This window comes from Ranitomeya imitator, chromosome 5, assembly GCF_032444005.1.
Source record: "Ranitomeya imitator isolate aRanImi1 chromosome 5, aRanImi1.pri, whole genome shotgun sequence".
Classification (NCBI taxonomy): Eukaryota; Metazoa; Chordata; class Amphibia; order Anura; family Dendrobatidae; genus Ranitomeya; species Ranitomeya imitator.
This window is the reverse complement of record NC_091286.1, coordinates 12279594-12298615: the sequence shown is the minus strand read 5'-3', so window position 1 is coordinate 12298615 and position 19022 is coordinate 12279594. Positions and strand designations below refer to the sequence as shown.

The window sequence follows — 19022 nt, the reverse complement described above, 5'->3', positions numbered from 1 at the left end:
AATAGAGAAGGGTTATTTTGACCCTTTGGCCATTCCCTAACCATGTTTCTAAGGTGGTCAGAAGTCCTGAGAAGATCACACCAACCATAAGACAGTCAGCTTGAGCGGATCCAATATAAATGAGCATCAGTCAATGTGGACAACTACCAATATCCCATAATGATGATACTTGCCAAGAGATCCTCTGGCAACCACTGATTTCTGCAACTGTATAAGTATAGGAAACCATTGGGGTATCTGTTTTTGGTAGAATACATGGACTTATTTAATAGAAGTAAAGTTTATTGCAGATACAATGTTAATGTTTCAAATATTCCTCCCAGATACATTCATATTGTAAGCACCCTGACCATCCGTGAAGACCAATGAAGGCGCTGGTGAAGACATTCACAGATATTTATAAAATAAAGTCACTTTAACATAAAGAACCTTGTAGATGTTCTTCCTGATGACACAGATTTTTTTTTGAAGACCTCACAGATGTTCTCCAGAAGACACTTGTAGATGTTCTTCAGAAGACCCTCATAGATGTTCCTATAAAGACTCACACAGATGCCGTCCTGAAGACCCTTGTATATGATTTCTGAAAGGCCCTCATAGATGTTCTCCTGAAGACTTACATAGATATTGTTCTGAAGACTATCAAAGATGTTCTCCTGAAGATCCTTATGTTTTCTCCTGAAGAACGTTCTCTAATTTTCTCCTGAAGCCCCTTGTAGATGTTCTCCTGAAGAACCTCATAGATGTTTTCCAGAAGGCCCTCATAGATGTTCTCCTAATATCACATAGATATTGCTCTGCAGACTCTGATGAATGTTCTCCTGAAGACCATCATATATTTTCTCCTGAAGACTCTTGTAGATGTTCTTCTTTAGACCTTTGAAGATTTTTCTCCATGACTCTCATAGATGCTCTCATGAAGACCCTCTTCTGTGTTCTCCATTAGACCATCAAGAGATGTTTTCCTAAAGACCTGTGTAGGCGGTCCCATGGTAGCGTAAAAAGTTTGTTTATTGGTCTGTCTATTTCATTAAGCTGCATCCAGCCATGTCCTTTTCTTAAACCTTCAAACATCTTAGGGTTCTTCTTTTAAGGACTGACTGGTGAAGTGGTCGGTGTACTGGCAGGACACAAGCATTGAGACCAAATGTAGCAAAACGTCAATGTTACTTGAATAGAAACAATATTAGAGGATGGTGTCTCTATTTGTGCCAACAATGGAACTCCCTGCTTCTGAGATTTCCTTTGGTGACTCCACAGTTTATGACTGGGCAATGAAATTCCAGCAGAGGAGGCAGAGTTAGACACTGCTGCCCATGGTCACTCCGCTGCTCAGGCTGTTGGCTGGGAACTTGACGGGTTTCATGCTGCTGTCACGTTGACTGTATAAATGCTCAAGTCTCCATCGTTCCCATCTTCTCTGGAATTCAGCCTGGACCTGGAGGAAGAGCAGACAGAGAGCAAGAGATCATATCTGACATGTGCAGACCTTGTGTAGGAACACAGAATGTTGATCATCCTCTTCGCCAGTCGTTACACTGGCTGCCCATTCATTACAGGATACAATTCAAAGTACTTGTTCTCACCCACAAAGCTCTCCACAGTGCGGCACCCCTTACATCTCCTCCCTCATTTCTGTCTATCAGCCTAACAGACCACTGCGCTCTGCAAATGACTTTCGGCTAACCTCTGCACTAATCCGTACCTCCCACTCCCGACTCCAAGACTTCTCCCGTGCTGCGCCAATCCTCTGGAATGCTCTACCCCAAGATATTAGGACCATCCATAATTTGCATAGTTTTAGGCGCTCGCTCAAAACGCATTTGTTCAGAGCGGCCTATCACGTTCACTAATCAAAGTTATGTTATGTTTGTGTGTGTGTGTAGCCCATTCACTATCCCCATCTATTCCCCAACCCCTGAAGATGGCTGGACCATGATTGTAAATACATCATTGTAAATACACACCTGTACTTTGTATCTCCCCCACCTCATTGTAGATTGTAAGCTCTCACGAGCAGGGTCGTCTTATTTTGCTTTAATTATTGTATTGTTAACGTTGTTACTTATGACTTTTGCGTTTGAAACTGTTAAACTGTAAAGCGCTGCGGAATATGTTGGCGCTATATAAATAAAGATTATTATTATTATTATTTATTATCATACCCCTCTGTCTCATCAAGCACAGATAAGGCCATGTTCACATCTACATCATGAGCCTTGATCTTTCCCATTGGTGGTTTCCATTGTGTTATGGATCGGGCAAAGTGTCGTTGTTGCTTTCACAGCACAGATTTTAAGGCAGCCATAAAATCTTGGTTAACTGATCAAGCTCCGAACTCCCACATACACATGGACACTCAGCGTGGCCAAGCAAGTGTTTTCATTGGGAAGACCAGTGGGAAGTGGTGTTGTGTCCCCCTCCAGACTCCTCTGTCCTCCTGCTTCAGAGCCCACTGGTTTCCTCCAGGGTCCTATTAGAAACTCATCTGAATCTGCCTCTCTCCAGACCTCTGTGACTCCTTTTAGACTCCTCTATCCTCCTCTGGACTCCTCTGCCCCTTCCAAACGTCTGTCTAATCCAGACTACTATCTCCCCTACAGACTCCTGTCGCCCATCTCTAGAATCCTATTTCCTCCTCCAGCCTCATCTGTCCCCCTCCTCCAGACTACTCTGTAACACTACAGACACCTCTGTCCCCCTTCTCCAGACTACTCTGTAACACTACAGACTCCTCTGTCCCCCTTCTCCAGACTCTTCTGTCTAATTCACCAGACTCTTCTGTCCCAATCCAGAGACTCTTCTGTCCCCCTAGTCCAGACTCTTTTATATCTCCTCCTCCAGATTTATTTGTCCTCCACTAGAATCTTCTGTTCCCCTCCTCCAGACTACTCTGTAACACTCCAGACTCCTATGTCCCCCTCCTACACACTCCTGTCCCCCTCCTCCAGACTTGTTTGTCCTCCTCTGGAATCTTTTGTTCCCCTCCTCCAGACTACTCTGTAACACTCCAGGTCTCTGATCCCCTCCTCCACACTCCTCTGTCCTCCTCCTTCGCACTCCTCCGTCCCCCTCCTCCACACTCCTCTGTCCCCCTCCTCCACACTCCTCTGTCCCCCTCCTCCACACTCCTCTGTCCCCCCACACTCCTCTGTCCCCCTCCTCCGCACTCCTCTGTCCCCCTCCTCCACACTCCTCTGTCTCCCCACACTCCTCTGTCCCCCTCCTCTGTCCCCCTCCTCCACACTCTCCTGTCCCCCTCCTCCACACTCCTGTCCCCTCCTCCGTCCCCCTCCTCCACATTCCTTTGTCCCCCACACTCCCCTGTCCCCCCACACTCCTCTGTCCCACAACACTCCTCTGTCCCACAACACTCCTCTGTCCCACCACACTCCTCTGTCCCCCCACACTCCTCTGTCCCCCTCCTCCGCACTCCTCTGTCCCCCTCCTCCGCACTCCTCTGTCCCCCTCCTCCGCACTCCTCTGTCCCCCTCCTCCGCACTCCTCTGTCCCCCTCCTCCGCACTCCTCTGTCCCCCTCCTCCACACACTCCTCTGTCCCCCTCCTCCGCACTCCTGTTCCCCTCCTCCGCACTCCTGTCCCCCTCCTCCGCACTCCTCTGTCCCCCCACACTCCTCTGTCCCCCTCCTCCGCACTCCTCTGTCCCCCTCCTTCACACTACCTCCTCTGTCCTCCTCCTCCGCACTCCTCTGTCCCCCCACACTCCTCTTTCCTCCTGCAGACTATTCTGTCCACTCCTTACACCTCTGTTCGTTCTTGCCTCCTCTGGGGCAGTAGTCAGTTATGATGCCGCCCCCTGCTCCTCGGGGGTGGGACATACACTGCACAATATATCAGTGCAACGTAACAGAAGATCAGTCCCAATCTGCACAGAGACGTAAATGTCCAGAACTGGAAATACAGGAGAGAATAAATTCAATCAAGACGGAAACAAGACAGAATGTGGAAATAAAAGACGATGTCCCCTGGAACAAAGGAGGAGGATCTGCTGATGTGGAGCTGCTGGGACTCTGCGCCTGGTCCTCACCTCATTATTAATGAAGCAGTACAGCACGGCGACCATCAGACCCTGGAACAGCAGAGACGGTGATTAGTGCGGCTGAGATCAGACTCCTCACAGGTTTTACTATCAGGCGAGCACAAAGAGGCGCTTACTGCACAGAGGATTGGATACATTGGCTACAACTGTACCAAACCCTCAGATGTGAGAAACATTAAGACCTTACAGCCAATAGTCCACAAACCAGCGGTGGAGATTTTCTGCATGTTATGAACAGTGTGGACGCATGTAAACACCTGTACTGGCCAAGATTGGAACAGGAGAGTTATATTTCCACTATCGTACTGCCCCTCATGGTAAAATAGGGGACTGCACCCTGTTATTGAGCGATGTAGCAGAGCTGATACTGTCATTCTGTTACCATTGTGATCAGAAAACCCATTGACATAGCAGATTGCCAAATGACAAACTGCTGTGCTACACTAACAAACAGCTCTGCTACACTAACAAACAGCTCTGCTACACTGACAAACAACTCTGCTACACTAACAAACAGCTCTGCTGCACTGATAAAAAATACTCTGCTGCACTAACAAACAGCTCTGCTACACTGACAAACAGCTCTGCTACACTGATAAAAAAAATACTCTGCTACACTAACAAACAGCTCTGCTGCACTGATAAAAAAAAATACTCTGCTACACTAACAAACAGCTCTGTTGGACTGAGAATCAGCTCTGCTGCACTAAAAAACAAACAGCTCTGCTACACTGATAAGTAGCTATGCTGCACTGACAAACAGCTCTGCTACACTGACAAACAGCTCTGCTACACTGACAAACAGCTCTGCTACACTGACAAACAGCTCTGCTACACTGACAAACAGCTCTGCTACACTGACAAACAGCTCTGCTACACTGACAAACAGCTCTGCTGCACTGACAAACAGCTCTGCTGCACTGACAAACAGCTCTGCTGCACTGACAAACAACTCTGCAACACTGACAAACAGCTGTGCAACACTGACAAACAGCTTTGCTACACTGATAAGCAGCTCTGCTGCACTGACAAACAGCTCTGCTGCAGTGACAAACAGCTCTGCTGCACTGACAAACAGCTGTGCATCACTGATAAGCAGCTCTGCTGCACTGACAAACAGCTCTGCTGCACTGACAAACAGCTCTGCTGCACTGACAAACAGCTCTGCTGCACTGACAAACAACTCTGCAACACTGACAAACAGCTGTGCAACACTGACAAACAGCTTTGCTACACTGATAAGCAGCTCTGCTGCACTGACAAACAGCTCTGCTGCAGTGACAAACAGCTCTGCTGCACTGACAAACAGCTGTGCAACACTGATAAGCAGCTCTGCTGCACTGACAAACAACTCTGCTGCACTGACAAACAACTCTGCTGCAAAGACAAACAGCTGTGCAACATTGACAAACAGCTCTGCTACACTGATAAGCAGCTCTGCTGCACTGACAAACAGCTCTGCTGCAGTGACAAACAGCTCTGCTGCACTGACAAACAGCTGTGCAACACTGATAAGCAGCTCTGCTGCACTGACAAACAGCTCTGCTGCACTGACAAACAGCTCTGCTGCACTGACAAACAACTCTGCTGCACTGTCAAACAACTCTGCTGCACTGACAAACAACTCTGCTGCACTGACAAACAACTCTGCTGCAAAGACAAACAGCTGTGCAACACTGACAAACAGCTCTGCTACACTGATAAGCAGCTCTGCTGCACTGACAAACAGCTCTGCTGCAGTGACAAACAGCTCTGCTGCACTGACAAACAACTCTGCTGCACTGACAAACAACTCTGCTGCAAAGACAAACAGCTGTGCAACACTGACAAACAGCTCTGCTACACTGATAAGCAGCTCTGCTGCACTGACAAACAGCTCTGCTGCAGTGACAAACAGCTCTGCTGCACTGACAAACAGCTGTGCAACACTGATAAGCAGCTCTGCTGCACTGACAAACAGCTCTGCTGCACTGACAAACAGCTCTGCTGCACTGACAAACAACTCTGCTGCACTGTCAAACAACTCTGCTGCACTGACAAACAACTCTGCTGCAAAGACAAACAGCTGTGCAACACTGACAAACAGCTCTGCTACACTGATAAGCAGCTCTGCTGCACTGACAAACAGCTCTGCTGCAGTGACAAACAGCTCTGCTGCACTGACAAACAGCTGTGCAACACTGATAAGCAGCTCTGCTGCACTGAAAAACAGCTCTGCTGCACTGACAAACAGCTCTGCTGCACTGACAAACAGCTCTGCTGCACTGACAAACAGCTCTGCTGCACTGACAAACAGCTCTGCTGCACTGACAAACAACTCTGCTGCACTGACAAACAACTCTGCTGCACTGACAAACAACTCTGCTGCAAAGACAAACAGCTGTGCAACACTGACAAACAGCTCTGCTACACTGATAAGCAGCTCTGCTGCACTGACAAACAGCTCTGCTGCAGTGACAAACAGCTCTGCTGCACTGACAAACAGCTGTGCAACACTGATAAGCAGCTCTGCTGCACTGACAAACAGCTCTGCTGCACTGACAAACAGCTCTGCTGCACTGACAAACAGCTCTGCTGCACTGACAAACAGCTCTGCTGCACTGACAAACAGCTCTGCTGCACTGACAAACAACTCTGCTGCACTGACAAACAACTCTGCTGCAAAGACAAACAGCTGTGCAACACTGACAAACAGCTTTGCTACACTGATAAGCAGCTCTGCTGCACTGACATACAACTCTGCTGCACTGACAAACAGCTCTGCTGCACTGACAAACAGCTGTGCAACACTGATAAGCAGCTCTGCTGCACTGACAAACAGCTCTGCTGCACTGACAAACAGCTCTGCTGCACTGACAAACAGCTCTGCTGCACTGACAAACAACTCTGCAACACTGACAAACAGCTGTGCAACACTGACAAACAGCTTTGCTACACTGATAAGCAGCTCTGCTGCACTGACAAACAGCTCTGCTGCAGTGACAAACAGCTCTGCTGCACTGACAAACAGCTGTGCAACACTGATAAGCAGCTCTGCTGCACTGACAAACAACTCTGCTGCACTGACAAACAACTCTGCTGCACTGACAAACAACTCTGCTGCAAAGACAAACAGCTGTGCAACATTGACAAACAGCTCTGCTACACTGATAAGCAGCTCTGCTGCACTGACAAACAGCTCTGCTGCACTGACAAACAACTCTGCTGCACTGACAAACAACTCTGCTGCAAAGACAAACAGCTGTGCAACACTGACAAACAGCTTTGCTACACTGATAAGCAGCTCTGCTGCACTGACATACAACTCTGCTGCACTGACAAACAGCTCTGCTGCACTGACAAACAGCTCTGCTGCACTGATAAGCAGCTCTGCTACTTAAGTGGATATGTTTTCCCCTTGTCTTTATAGGGAAGAGTCAGGTCTTGCGCACTAGTGACGGAGGCATAGACAATTCTGTTATTACACTGGAGGAGGCTTCTTACCTGGAAGGAGCTGAAGGAAAGCTCAAAGAACAGCTTGATGTAGCGCAGGGATCCTTTGGCGTGTTCGTCGGTTATAAAGGCGAAGATGATCTCGTGCGTCCCCAGGAGCGGGATCAGGGTCAGCGTGGATTTTGCTAATCTGTGAATTGGAGAAGGAAAATAAATAATGAATCTGATGAAATAAGATATTAATCTGTACAAATCGTGCGCCTGCACTGCACCTCCGACAACGCAGCACAGCAGAGCGCTCTCTGCAGTCAGAACCGTCCAGAAAACCAGCAGAATTGCGAGTGCAGCTGTGAAGGACTATGTCAGCTCCTCTTTATTGTTGGTCAGAGTTTCTGCGCCTAGAAATCTCCAATAGGAAGATTCACTTGTTGGTTCTGCCATGTGTGATCCTCAGGGAAAAGAAGCTATTGAGTGACCACCAGAAATAGCCATTTTGTCTTCTACTGTTCTTTCGGAAAAAAGCTTTTAAGACCTTTCAGCAAATGTTTCTTGTTGAACCCGACACCCGAAGTAATAGCGGCTGCAGTGCGGAATAAACCAGAGATCAATGTATGTGGCACCTAAAGAGTTAACCTTTCTAGCTTAATTCCACATGAATGTTATTAGATACTTCGCAACCAATCACCAGACGTATGTGGCACCGTCGCTCATTTCTTACAATCTCTCTGACTGTGCCATGATGCGTCTATATTTCTCCAAACCACGTTTCATTTTGTTAATGTAGTGCCATGAACCTTTTTGGATATACTTTATTTTTTTCATTAATTTCCATACTATTTCTTTGATATTTTTGTAACTTTCAGTAACTGATGAAGGTCATTTGTTCATGACCGAAACGTTTTGCTGTTACTACACTTCCGCTTGGAATAAAAAAATCATCTTTAAAAAAAGTTGAGTGCCAGGTTTTATTATATATATTACTGAGAGGGACACACAGGCCTCACATCCAGCCTATATTACTGTGAGAGACACACAGGCCTCACATCCAGCCTATATTACTGGGAGACACACAGAGCTCACATCCAGCCTGTATCACTGGGAGAGACACACAGACCTCACATTCAGCCTATATTACTGGGAGAGACACACAGACCTCACATCCAGCCTATATTACTGGGAGACACACAGAGCTCACATCCAGCCTGTATCACTGGGAGAGACACACAGACCTCACATTCAGCCTATATTACTGGGAGAGACACACAGACCTCACATCCAGCCTATATTACTGGGAGAGACACACAGGCCTCACATTCAGCCTATATTACTGGGAGAGACACAGAGCTCACATCCAGCCTATATTACTGGGAGAGACACACAGAGCTCACATCCAGCCTATATTACTGGGAGAGACACACAGAGCTCACATCCAGCCTATATTACTGGGAGAGACACAGACCTCACATCCAGCCTATATTACTGGGAGAGACACACAGAGCTCACATCCAGCCTATATTACTGGGAGAGACACACAGAGCTCACATCCAGCCTATATTACTGGGAGAGACACAGACCTCACATCCAGCCTATATTACTGGGAGAGACACACAGACCTCACATCCAGCCGATATTACTGGGAGACACACAGACCTCACATCCAGCTTATATTACTGGGAGAGACACACAGATCTCACATCCAGCCTATATTACTGGGAGAGACACAGTCCTCACATCCAGCCTATATTACTGGGAGAGACACAGAGCTCACATCCAGCCTATATTACTGAGAGAGACGCAGACCTCACATCCAGCCTATATTACTGGGAGAGACACACAGACCTCACATCCAGCCTACATTACTGGGAGAGACACAGACCTCACATCCAGCCTATATTACTGGGAGAGACACAGACCTCACATCCAGCCTATATTACTGGGAGAGACACAGACCTCACATCCAGCCTATATTACTGGGAGAGACACAGACCTCACATCCAGCCTATATTACTGGGAGAGACACACAGGCCTCACATCCAGCCGATATTACTGGGAGACACACAGACCTCACATCCAGCTTATATTACTGGGAGACACACAGATCTCACATCCAGCCTATATTACTGGGAGAGACACACAGACCTCACATCCAGCCTATATTACAGGGAGAGCAGGGAGAGACACACAGACCTCACATCCAGCGTATATTACTGGGAGACACACAGACCTCACATCCAGCCTATATTACTGGGAAAGACACACAGACCTCACATCCAGCCTATATTACTGGGAGAGACACACAGACCCCACATCCAGCCTATATTACTGGGAGAGACACACAGACCCCACATCCAGCCTATATTACTGAAGAGACACACAGACCTCACATACAGCCTATATTACTGGGAGAGACACACAGACCTCACATCCAGCTTATATTACTGGGAGAGACACACAAACCTCACGTCCAGCCTATATTACTGGGAGTGACACAGACCTCACATCCAGCCTATGTTACTGGGAGACACACACAGATCTCACATCCAGCCTATATTACTGGGTGAGACACACAGACCTCACATCCAGCCTATATTACTGGGAGAGACACACAGACCTCACATCCAGCCTATATTACTAGGAGAGACACACAGGCCTCACATCCAGCCTATATTACTGGGAGAGACACACAGACCTCACATCCAGCCTATATTACTGGGAGTGACACAGACCTCACATCCAGCCTATGTTACTGGGAGACACACACAGATCTCACATCCAGCCTATATTACTGGGAGAGACACACAGGCCTCACATCCAGCCTATATTACTGGGAGAGACACAAAGGCCTCACATCCAGCCTATATTACTGGGAGAGACACACAGAGCTCACATCCAGCCTATATTACTAGGAGAGACACACAGAGCTCACATCCAGCCTATATTACTGGGAGAGAAACACATACATCACATCCAGCCTATATTACTGGGAGAGAAACACAGACATCACATCCAGCCTATATTACTGGGAAAGACACACAGAGCTCACATCCAGCCTATATTACTAGGAGAGACACACAGAGCTCACATCCAGCCTATATTACTGGGAGAGAAACACAGACATCACATCAAGCCTATATTACTGGGAGAGACACACAGGCCTCACATCCAGCCTATATTACTGGGTGAGACACACAGAGAGATCACATCCAGCCTATATTACTGGGAGACACAAAGACCTCACATCCAGCCTATATTACTGGGAGAGACACAGACCTCACATCCAGCCTATATTACTGGGAGAGACACACAGGCCTCACATCCAGCCGATATTACTGGGAGACACACAGACCTCACATCCAGCTCATATTACTGGGAGACACACAGATCTCACATCCAGCCTATATTACTGGGAGAGACACACAGACCTCACATCCAGCCTATATTACAGGGAGAGCAGGGAGAGACACACAGACCTCACATCCAGCGTATATTACTGGGAGACACACAGACCTCACATCCAGCCTATATTACTGGGAAAGACACACAGACCTCACATCCAGCCTATATTACTGGGAGAGACACACAGACCCCACATCCAGCCTATATTACTGGGAGAGACACACAGACCCCACATCCAGCCTATATTACTGAAGAGACACACAGACCTCACATACAGCCTATATTACTGGGAGAGACACACAGACCTCACATCCAGCTTATATTACTGGGAGAGACACACAAACCTCACGTCCAGCCTATATTACTGGGAGTGACACAGACCTCACATCCAGCCTATGTTACTGGGAGACACACACAGATCTCACATCCAGCCTATATTACTGGGTGAGACACACAGACCTCACATCCAGCCTATGTTACTGGGAGAGACACACAGACCTCACATCCAGCCTATATTACTAGGAGAGACACACAGGCCTCACATCCAGCCTATATTACTGGGAGAGACACACAGACCTCACATCCAGCCTATATTACTGGGAGTGACACAGACCTCACATCCAGCCTATGTTACTGGGAGACACACACAGATCTCACATCCAGCCTATATTACTGGGAGAGACACACAGGCCTCACATCCAGCCTATATTACTGGGAGAGACACAAAGGCCTCACATCCAGCCTATATTACTGGGAGAGACACACAGAGCTCACATCCAGCCTATATTACTAGGAGAGACACACAGAGCTCACATCCAGCCTATATTACTGGGAGAGAAACACATACATCACATCCAGCCTATATTACTGGGAGAGAAACACAGACATCACATCCAGCCTATATTACTGGGAAAGACACACAGAGCTCACATCCAGCCTATATTACTAGGAGAGACACACAGAGCTCACATCCAGCCTATATTACTGGGAGAGAAACACAGACATCACATCAAGCCTATATTACTGGGAGAGACACACAGGCCTCACATCCAGCCTATATTACTGGGTGAGACACACAGAGAGATCACATCCAGCCTATATTACTGGGAGACACAAAGACCTCACATCCAGCCTATATTACTGGGAGAGACACACAGATCTCACATCCAGCCTATATTACTGGGTGAGACACACAGAGATCACATCCAGCCTATATTACTGGGAGAGAAACACAGACATCACATCAAGCCTATATTACTGGGAGAGACACACAGATCTCACATCCAGCCTATATTACTGGGTGAGACACACAGAGATCACATCCAGCCTATATTACTGGGAGAGACACACAGACCTCACATCCAGCCTATATTACAGGGAGAGACACACAGGCCTCACATCCAGCCTATATTACTGGGAGAGACACACAGAGCTCACATCCAGCCTATATTACTAGGAGAGACACACAGAGCTCACATCCAGCCTATATTACTGGGAGAGACACACAGAGCTCACATCCAGCCTATATTACTGGAGAGACACACATGCCTCACATCCAGCCTATATTACTGGGAGAAATACAGAGATCTCACATCCAGCCTATATTACTGGGAGACACACAGAACTCACATCCACCCTATATTACTGGGAGAGACACACAGACCTCACATCCAGCCTATATTACTGGGAGACACACAGACCTCACATTCAGCCTATATTACTGGGAGAGACACACAGACCTCACATTCAGCCTATATTACTGGGAGAGACACACAAACCTCACATCCAGCTTATATTACTGGGAGAGACACACAGACCTCACATCCAGCCTATATTACTGGGAGACACACAGACCTCACATCCTCCCTATATTACTGGGAGAGACACACAGACCTCACATCCAGCCTATATTACTGGGAGAGACACACAAACCTCACATTCAGCCTATATTACTGGGAGAGACACACAGACCTCACATTCAGCCTATATTACTGGGAGAGACACACAGACCTCACATTCAGCCTATATTACTGGGAGAGACACACAAACCTCACATCCAGCCTATATTACTGGGAGAGACACACAGACCTCACATCCAGTCTATATTACTGGGAGCCACACAGAACTCACATCCACCCTATATTACTGGGAGAGACACACAGACCTCACATCTAGCCTATATTACTGGGAGAGACACAGACCTCACATTCAGCCTATATTACTGGGAGAGACACACAAACCTCACATGCAGCCTATATTACTGGGAGACAAACAGCGCTCACATCCAGCCTATGTTACTGGGAGAGACACACAGACCTCACATCCACCCTATATTACTGGGAGAAACACACAGGCCTCACAACCAGCCTATATCACTGGGAGAGACACACAGACCTCACATCCAGCCTATATTACTGAGAGAGACACACAGAGCTCACATCCAGCCTATATTACCGGGAGAGACACACAGACCTCACATCCAGCCTATATTACTGGGAGACACACAGACCTCACATTCAGCCTATATTACTGGGAGAGACACACAGACCTCACATTCAGCCTATATTACTGGGAGAGACACACAAACCTCACATCCAGCTTATATTACTGGGAGAGACACACAGACCTCACATCCAGCCTATATTACTGGGAGACACACAGACCTCACATCCTCCCTATATTACTGGGAGAGACACACAGACCTCACATCCAGCCTATATTACTGGGAGAGACACACAAACCTCACATTCAGCCTATATTACTGGGAGAGACACACAGACCTCACATTCAGCCTATATTACTGGGAGAGACACACAGACCTCACATTCAGCCTATATTACTGGGAGAGACACACAAACCTCACATCCAGCCTATATTACTGGGAGAGACACACAGACCTCACATCCAGTCTATATTACTGGGAGCCACACAGAACTCACATCCACCCTATATTACTGGGAGAGACACACAGACCTCACATCTAGCCTATATTACTGGGAGAGACACAGACCTCACATTCAGCCTATATTACTGGGAGATAAACACAAACCTCACATCCAGCCTATATTACTGGGAGAGACACACAAACCTCACATGCAGCCTATATTACTGGGAGACAAACAGCGCTCACATCCAGCCTATGTTACTGGGAGAGACACACAGACCTCACATCCACCCTATATTACTGGGAGAAACACACAGGCCTCACAACCAGCCTATATCACTGGGAGAGACACACAGACCTCACATCCAGCCTATATTACTGAGAGAGACACACAGAGCTCACATCCAGCCTATATTACCGGGAGAGACACACAGACTTCACATTCAGCCTATATTACTGGGAGAGACACACAGGCCTCACATCCAGCCTATATTACTGGGAGACATAGACCTCACATCCAACCTATATTACTGGGAGGGACACACAGGCCTCACATCCAGCCTATATTACTGGGAGAGACACACAGACCTCACATCCAGCCTATATTACTGGGAGAGACACAGACCTCACATTCAGCCTATATCACTGGGAGAGACACACAGACCTCACATCCAGCCTATATTACTGAGAGAGACACACAGAGCTCACATCCAGCCTATATTACTGGGAGGGACACACAGGCCTCACATCCAGCCTATATTACTGGGAGAGACACACAGACCTCACATCCAGCCTATATTACTGGGAGAGACACAGACCTCACATTCAGCCTATATTACTGGGAGAGACACACAGACCTCACATCCAGCCTATATCACTGGGAGAGACACACAGACCTCACATCCAGCCTATATCACTGGGAGAGACACACAGACCTCACATCCAGCCTATATTACTGGGAGAGACACACAGACCTCACATCCAGCCTATATTACTGGGAGAGACACACAGACCTCACATCCAGCCTATATCACTGGGAGAGACACACAGACCTCACATCCAGCCTATATTACTGGGAGAGACACACAGACCTCACATCCAGCCTATATCACTGGGAGAGACACACAGACCTCACATCCAGCCTATATTACTGGGAGACACACAGAGCTCACATCCAGCCTATATTACTGGGAGACACACAGATCTCACATCCAGCCTATATTACTGGGAGACACACAGACCTCACATTCAGCCTATATTACTGGGAGACACACAGACCTCACATTCAGCCTATATTACTGGTTGAGACATGGAGCATGCGGCTCCATGTATTGCTATGTGGCCGCACGCTCCACTCTGTGTGATCCCGGCCTAATTACGTATTAGCAAAAAATGTCTCCTCCTGCAGCACAGAGTATTTCAGGGCATTATTTGTGCTCATGTAGTAGAAAGTAACAGATTTTTAAGTTATACGGTGAAACAACAGGTTTTCCAGTAGTGCAGAGTAGTTCAGAGCCGAAGTGTGCTCGGGCAGGAGAGTTAGTGGAGTTCATCAACAGCTACTTCCCCCCGTTTAGGCAGGAAACTTTCCTATTTTGGGGGAGGTTTTGGTGGGGAATTTATTTTCCTGAATGATTCTGCAGCTTTGTGATGGACAGAGAGGTTTCCTTTAGTTTAAAAAAACTCCTTTACAAAACGATGTGTGAACAGAGCCGTATTCCTGCTGCGGTGACAGTGAAGGTGACGGGCCGACGTCTTCGCTTCCTGCGACTTCAGCACAATCCCCTCATTAGTTCTTTATTTCGGTGCTGGATATGATTCCTTGTCATCTCCTCCATTCCTTTCACACAAGTGTCATTATCGACGTTCTCGCTCCATCTCCATTACTGCAGATTAGAGCCCATAACCCCGGCCATCACCGCCGTGATCTGGGAGAGTCTGTGCGGTAAAGTCCGCAGTCAGCAGAACGCCGAGTCGCCTCGGGATTGATGTCCGGGCGGTGACTTTTCCATTACGGAAGGTAAGAGGGATCTGTACAGCGAGACCCCTGCACCATTAACTGTTACATTGTGACGAACAGCAGCAGTTATCAGTGTACGTCACTGTACCGGAATCTCTCTACCTCTCCTATTAGTAAATTATGGGACATTGTGGTTGTCGAGTGATTTCTGTCCGTTCTTTTCATCTGATGATCAGCGCGATGCTGTAACAATGTATCACTGTCATGTAACATTCCTGTTTATTCCCTTTACTGCTGTTACTTTGTCTCCCTCTCATCCTAGCGGTCAGTGTGATCACTCCGCCTGTTTCCATGGTCTCCTCTTGCTCCCGTCAGTCGGGGTGAATGGTCCCCTATGTTCAGGTCTCTTCCATGGTCTCCTCTTGCTCCCGTCAGTCGGGGTGAAAGGTCCCCTATGTTCAGGTCTCTTCCATGGTCTCCTCTTGCTCCCGTCAGTCGGTGTGAACGGTCCCCTATGTTCAGGTCTCTTCCATGGTCTCCTCTTGCTCCCGTCAGTCGGTGTGAACGGTCCCCTATGTTCAGGTCTCTTCCATGGTCTCCTCTTGCTCCCATCAGTCGGGGTGAATGGTCCCCTATGTTCAGGTCTCTTCCATGGTCTCTTGCTCCCGTCAGTCGGGGTGAACGGTCCCCTATGTTCAGGTATCTTCCATGGTCTCCTCTTGCTCCCGTCAGTCGGGGTGAACGGTCCCCTATGTTCAGGTCTCTTCCATGGTCTCCTCTTGCTCCCGTCAGTCGGGGTGAATGGTCCCCTATGTTCAGGTCTCTTCCATGGTCTCCTCTTGCTCCCGTCAGTCGGGGTGAACGGTCCCCTATGTTCAGGTCTCTTCCATGGTCTCCTCTTGCTCCCGTCAGTCGGGGTGAACGGTCCCCTATGTTCAGGTCTCTTCCATGGTCTCCTCTTGCTCCCGTCAGTCGGGGTGAATGGTCCCCTATGTTCAGGTCTCTTCCATGGTCTCCTCTTACTCCCGTCAGTCGGTGTGAACGGTCCCCTATGTTCAGGTCTCTTCCATGGTCTCCTCTTGCTCCCGTCAGTCGGGGTGAAGGGTCCCCTATGTTCAGGTCTCTTCCATGGTCTCCTCTTACTCCCGTCAGTCGGTGTGAACGGTCCCCTATGTTCAGGTCTCTTCCATGGTCTCCTCTTGCTCCCGTCAGTCGGTGTGAACGGTCCCCTATGTTCAGGTCTCTTCCATGGTCTCCTCTTGCTCCCGTCAGTCGGTGTGAACGGTCCCCTATGTTCAGGTCTCTTCCATGGTCTCCTCTTGCTCCCGTCAGTCGGGGTGAATGGTCCCCTATGTTCAGGTCTCTTCTGCGTCCAATAGAATAAAGTCCTGATCTGATGGAGACATTATCTGTGCCGGCAGAGATGGCCACACACCAAAGAACAGAGCTCCGTGCTGACACCATTGAGAAAGAAGGTTCCGGGAGGGAAGAACCAAGATGTCGGCCAAGAATGGATCACCACCTAGATGATGAAAACTCAGGATAGAGCAAATAGCACACGGCCAAGGGTTTCTCTGGAAGGTTCTGAGCGGTTATGGACGGTTCCATCCGGTGATGTCACTGCCATCGGCTTCAGTGACTAATAACAGCAAAAACTCATCACGCGAAAAATGGAAGATGGAACTCCAGAAGGTGAGCACACAAGGAAGGTCAGCAGTAAGGGCGAGGATAGATAGAGAGGATAGAGGATGATACAAGGCGGTTTAGTAATATCTGTAGGCGGACAAGATGCACAAATAATGACGTCCATATAACATGAGGCACGTACCGGCACTTGGTGTCTGATCTACACATCAGGTTCGCCTGCAGCTTAGAGATGATGATACAGATCACCCGGATAAAGATGACGAAATTCACCTGGATATAGAATAACAATAAAATGTATCACACATAAAAGTGTCAGTCTGTGCAGCATCCCAGTATATATTACACGTCAGCGCTATATCCAACTAATAAAGAAAACTAAATCCTCTGCTCAGACCAAGAGCTACATGGTAATATTCAGCCTCTAGCCAACACTAAGGGCTCCAGACAGAATCTTATCATGTATCTCTGTATACAGGGAGCTCCCCCTAGTAGTGGCTGCAGACAGGATCTTATAATAATAATAATAATTTTAATTTATTTAGCGCCAACATATTCTGCAGCGCTTTACAAATTATAGAGGGGACTTGCACAGACAATAGACATTACAGCATAACAGAAATACAGTTCAAAACAGATACCAGGAGGAGTGAGGGCCCTGCTGCTCGCAAGCTACAAACTATGGGGAAAAGGGGAGACACGAGAGGTGGATGGTAACAATTGCTTTAGTTATTCGGACCGGCCATAGTGTAAGGCTCAGGTGTTCATGTAAAGCTGCATGAACCAGTTACCTGCCTAAGTATGTAGCAGTACAGACACAGAGGGCTAATACTGCATAAAGTGAATGAGAACATTTTTTTTTTTTTTTTTTAAATAGGCCACACAGGGATCGTTACGTTAATGCATTGAGGCGGTAGGCCAGTCTGAACAAATGAGTTTTTAGGGCTCGCTTAAAACTGTGGGGATTAATCGCATTAACCTAGGTAGTGCATTCCAAAGAATCAGCGCAGCACGTGTAAAGTCTTGGAGACGGGAGTGGGAGGTTCTGATTATTGAGGATGCTAACCTGAGGTCATTAGCGGAGCGGAGGGCACGGGTAGGGTGGTAGGCTGAGACCAGGGAGGAGATTTAGGGTGGTGCTGAGCCATGGAGGGCACGGGTAGGGTGGTAGACTGAGACCAGGGAGGAGATGTAGGGTGGTGCTGAGCCATGGAGTGCTTTGTGGATGAGGGTAGTAGTTTTGTACTGGATTCTGGAGTGGATGGGTAGCCAGTGTAATGACTGGCACAGGGTAGAGGCATCGGTGTAACGGTTGGTGAGGAATATGATCCTGGCAGCAGCATTCAGGACAGATTGGAGCGGGGAGAGTTTGGTAAGAGGGAGGCCGATTAGTAGAGAGTTACAATAGTCCAGACGAGAATGAATAAGTGAAACAGTCAGAGTTTTTGCAGAGTCGAAAGTAAGAAAAGGGCGAATTCTAGAAATGTTTTTGAGATGCAGGTAAGAAGAGCGAGCCAGTGATCGGATGTGGGGGGTGAATGAAAGCTCTGAATCAAGGATGACCCCAAGGCAGCGGGCATGTTGCTTTGGAGTAATGGTGGAACCGCACATGGAGATGGCAATGTCAGGCAAAGGTAGGTTAGTAG

General features: G+C 47.9%; 1 protein-coding gene across 1 annotated transcript in view; it reads right to left on the bottom strand.

Annotated features, from left to right (window-relative positions):
- Nucleotides 1-245: 245 nt before the first annotated feature.
- Nucleotides 246-19022, bottom strand: part of GLP1R (glucagon like peptide 1 receptor) — a 274569-nt gene continuing 255792 nt past the window's right edge. Inside the window, exons 10-13 of the mRNA XM_069768307.1 lie at nucleotides 17561-17649; nucleotides 7544-7682; nucleotides 4049-4090; nucleotides 246-1438 (exon numbers count right to left, since the gene is read on the bottom strand). Coding sequence (XP_069624408.1) covers nucleotides 1301-1438; nucleotides 4049-4090; nucleotides 7544-7682; nucleotides 17561-17649 — 408 coding nt within the window. The 3' untranslated portion in view covers nucleotides 246-1300. The remainder of the gene's footprint in view (nucleotides 1439-4048; nucleotides 4091-7543; nucleotides 7683-17560; nucleotides 17650-19022) is intronic.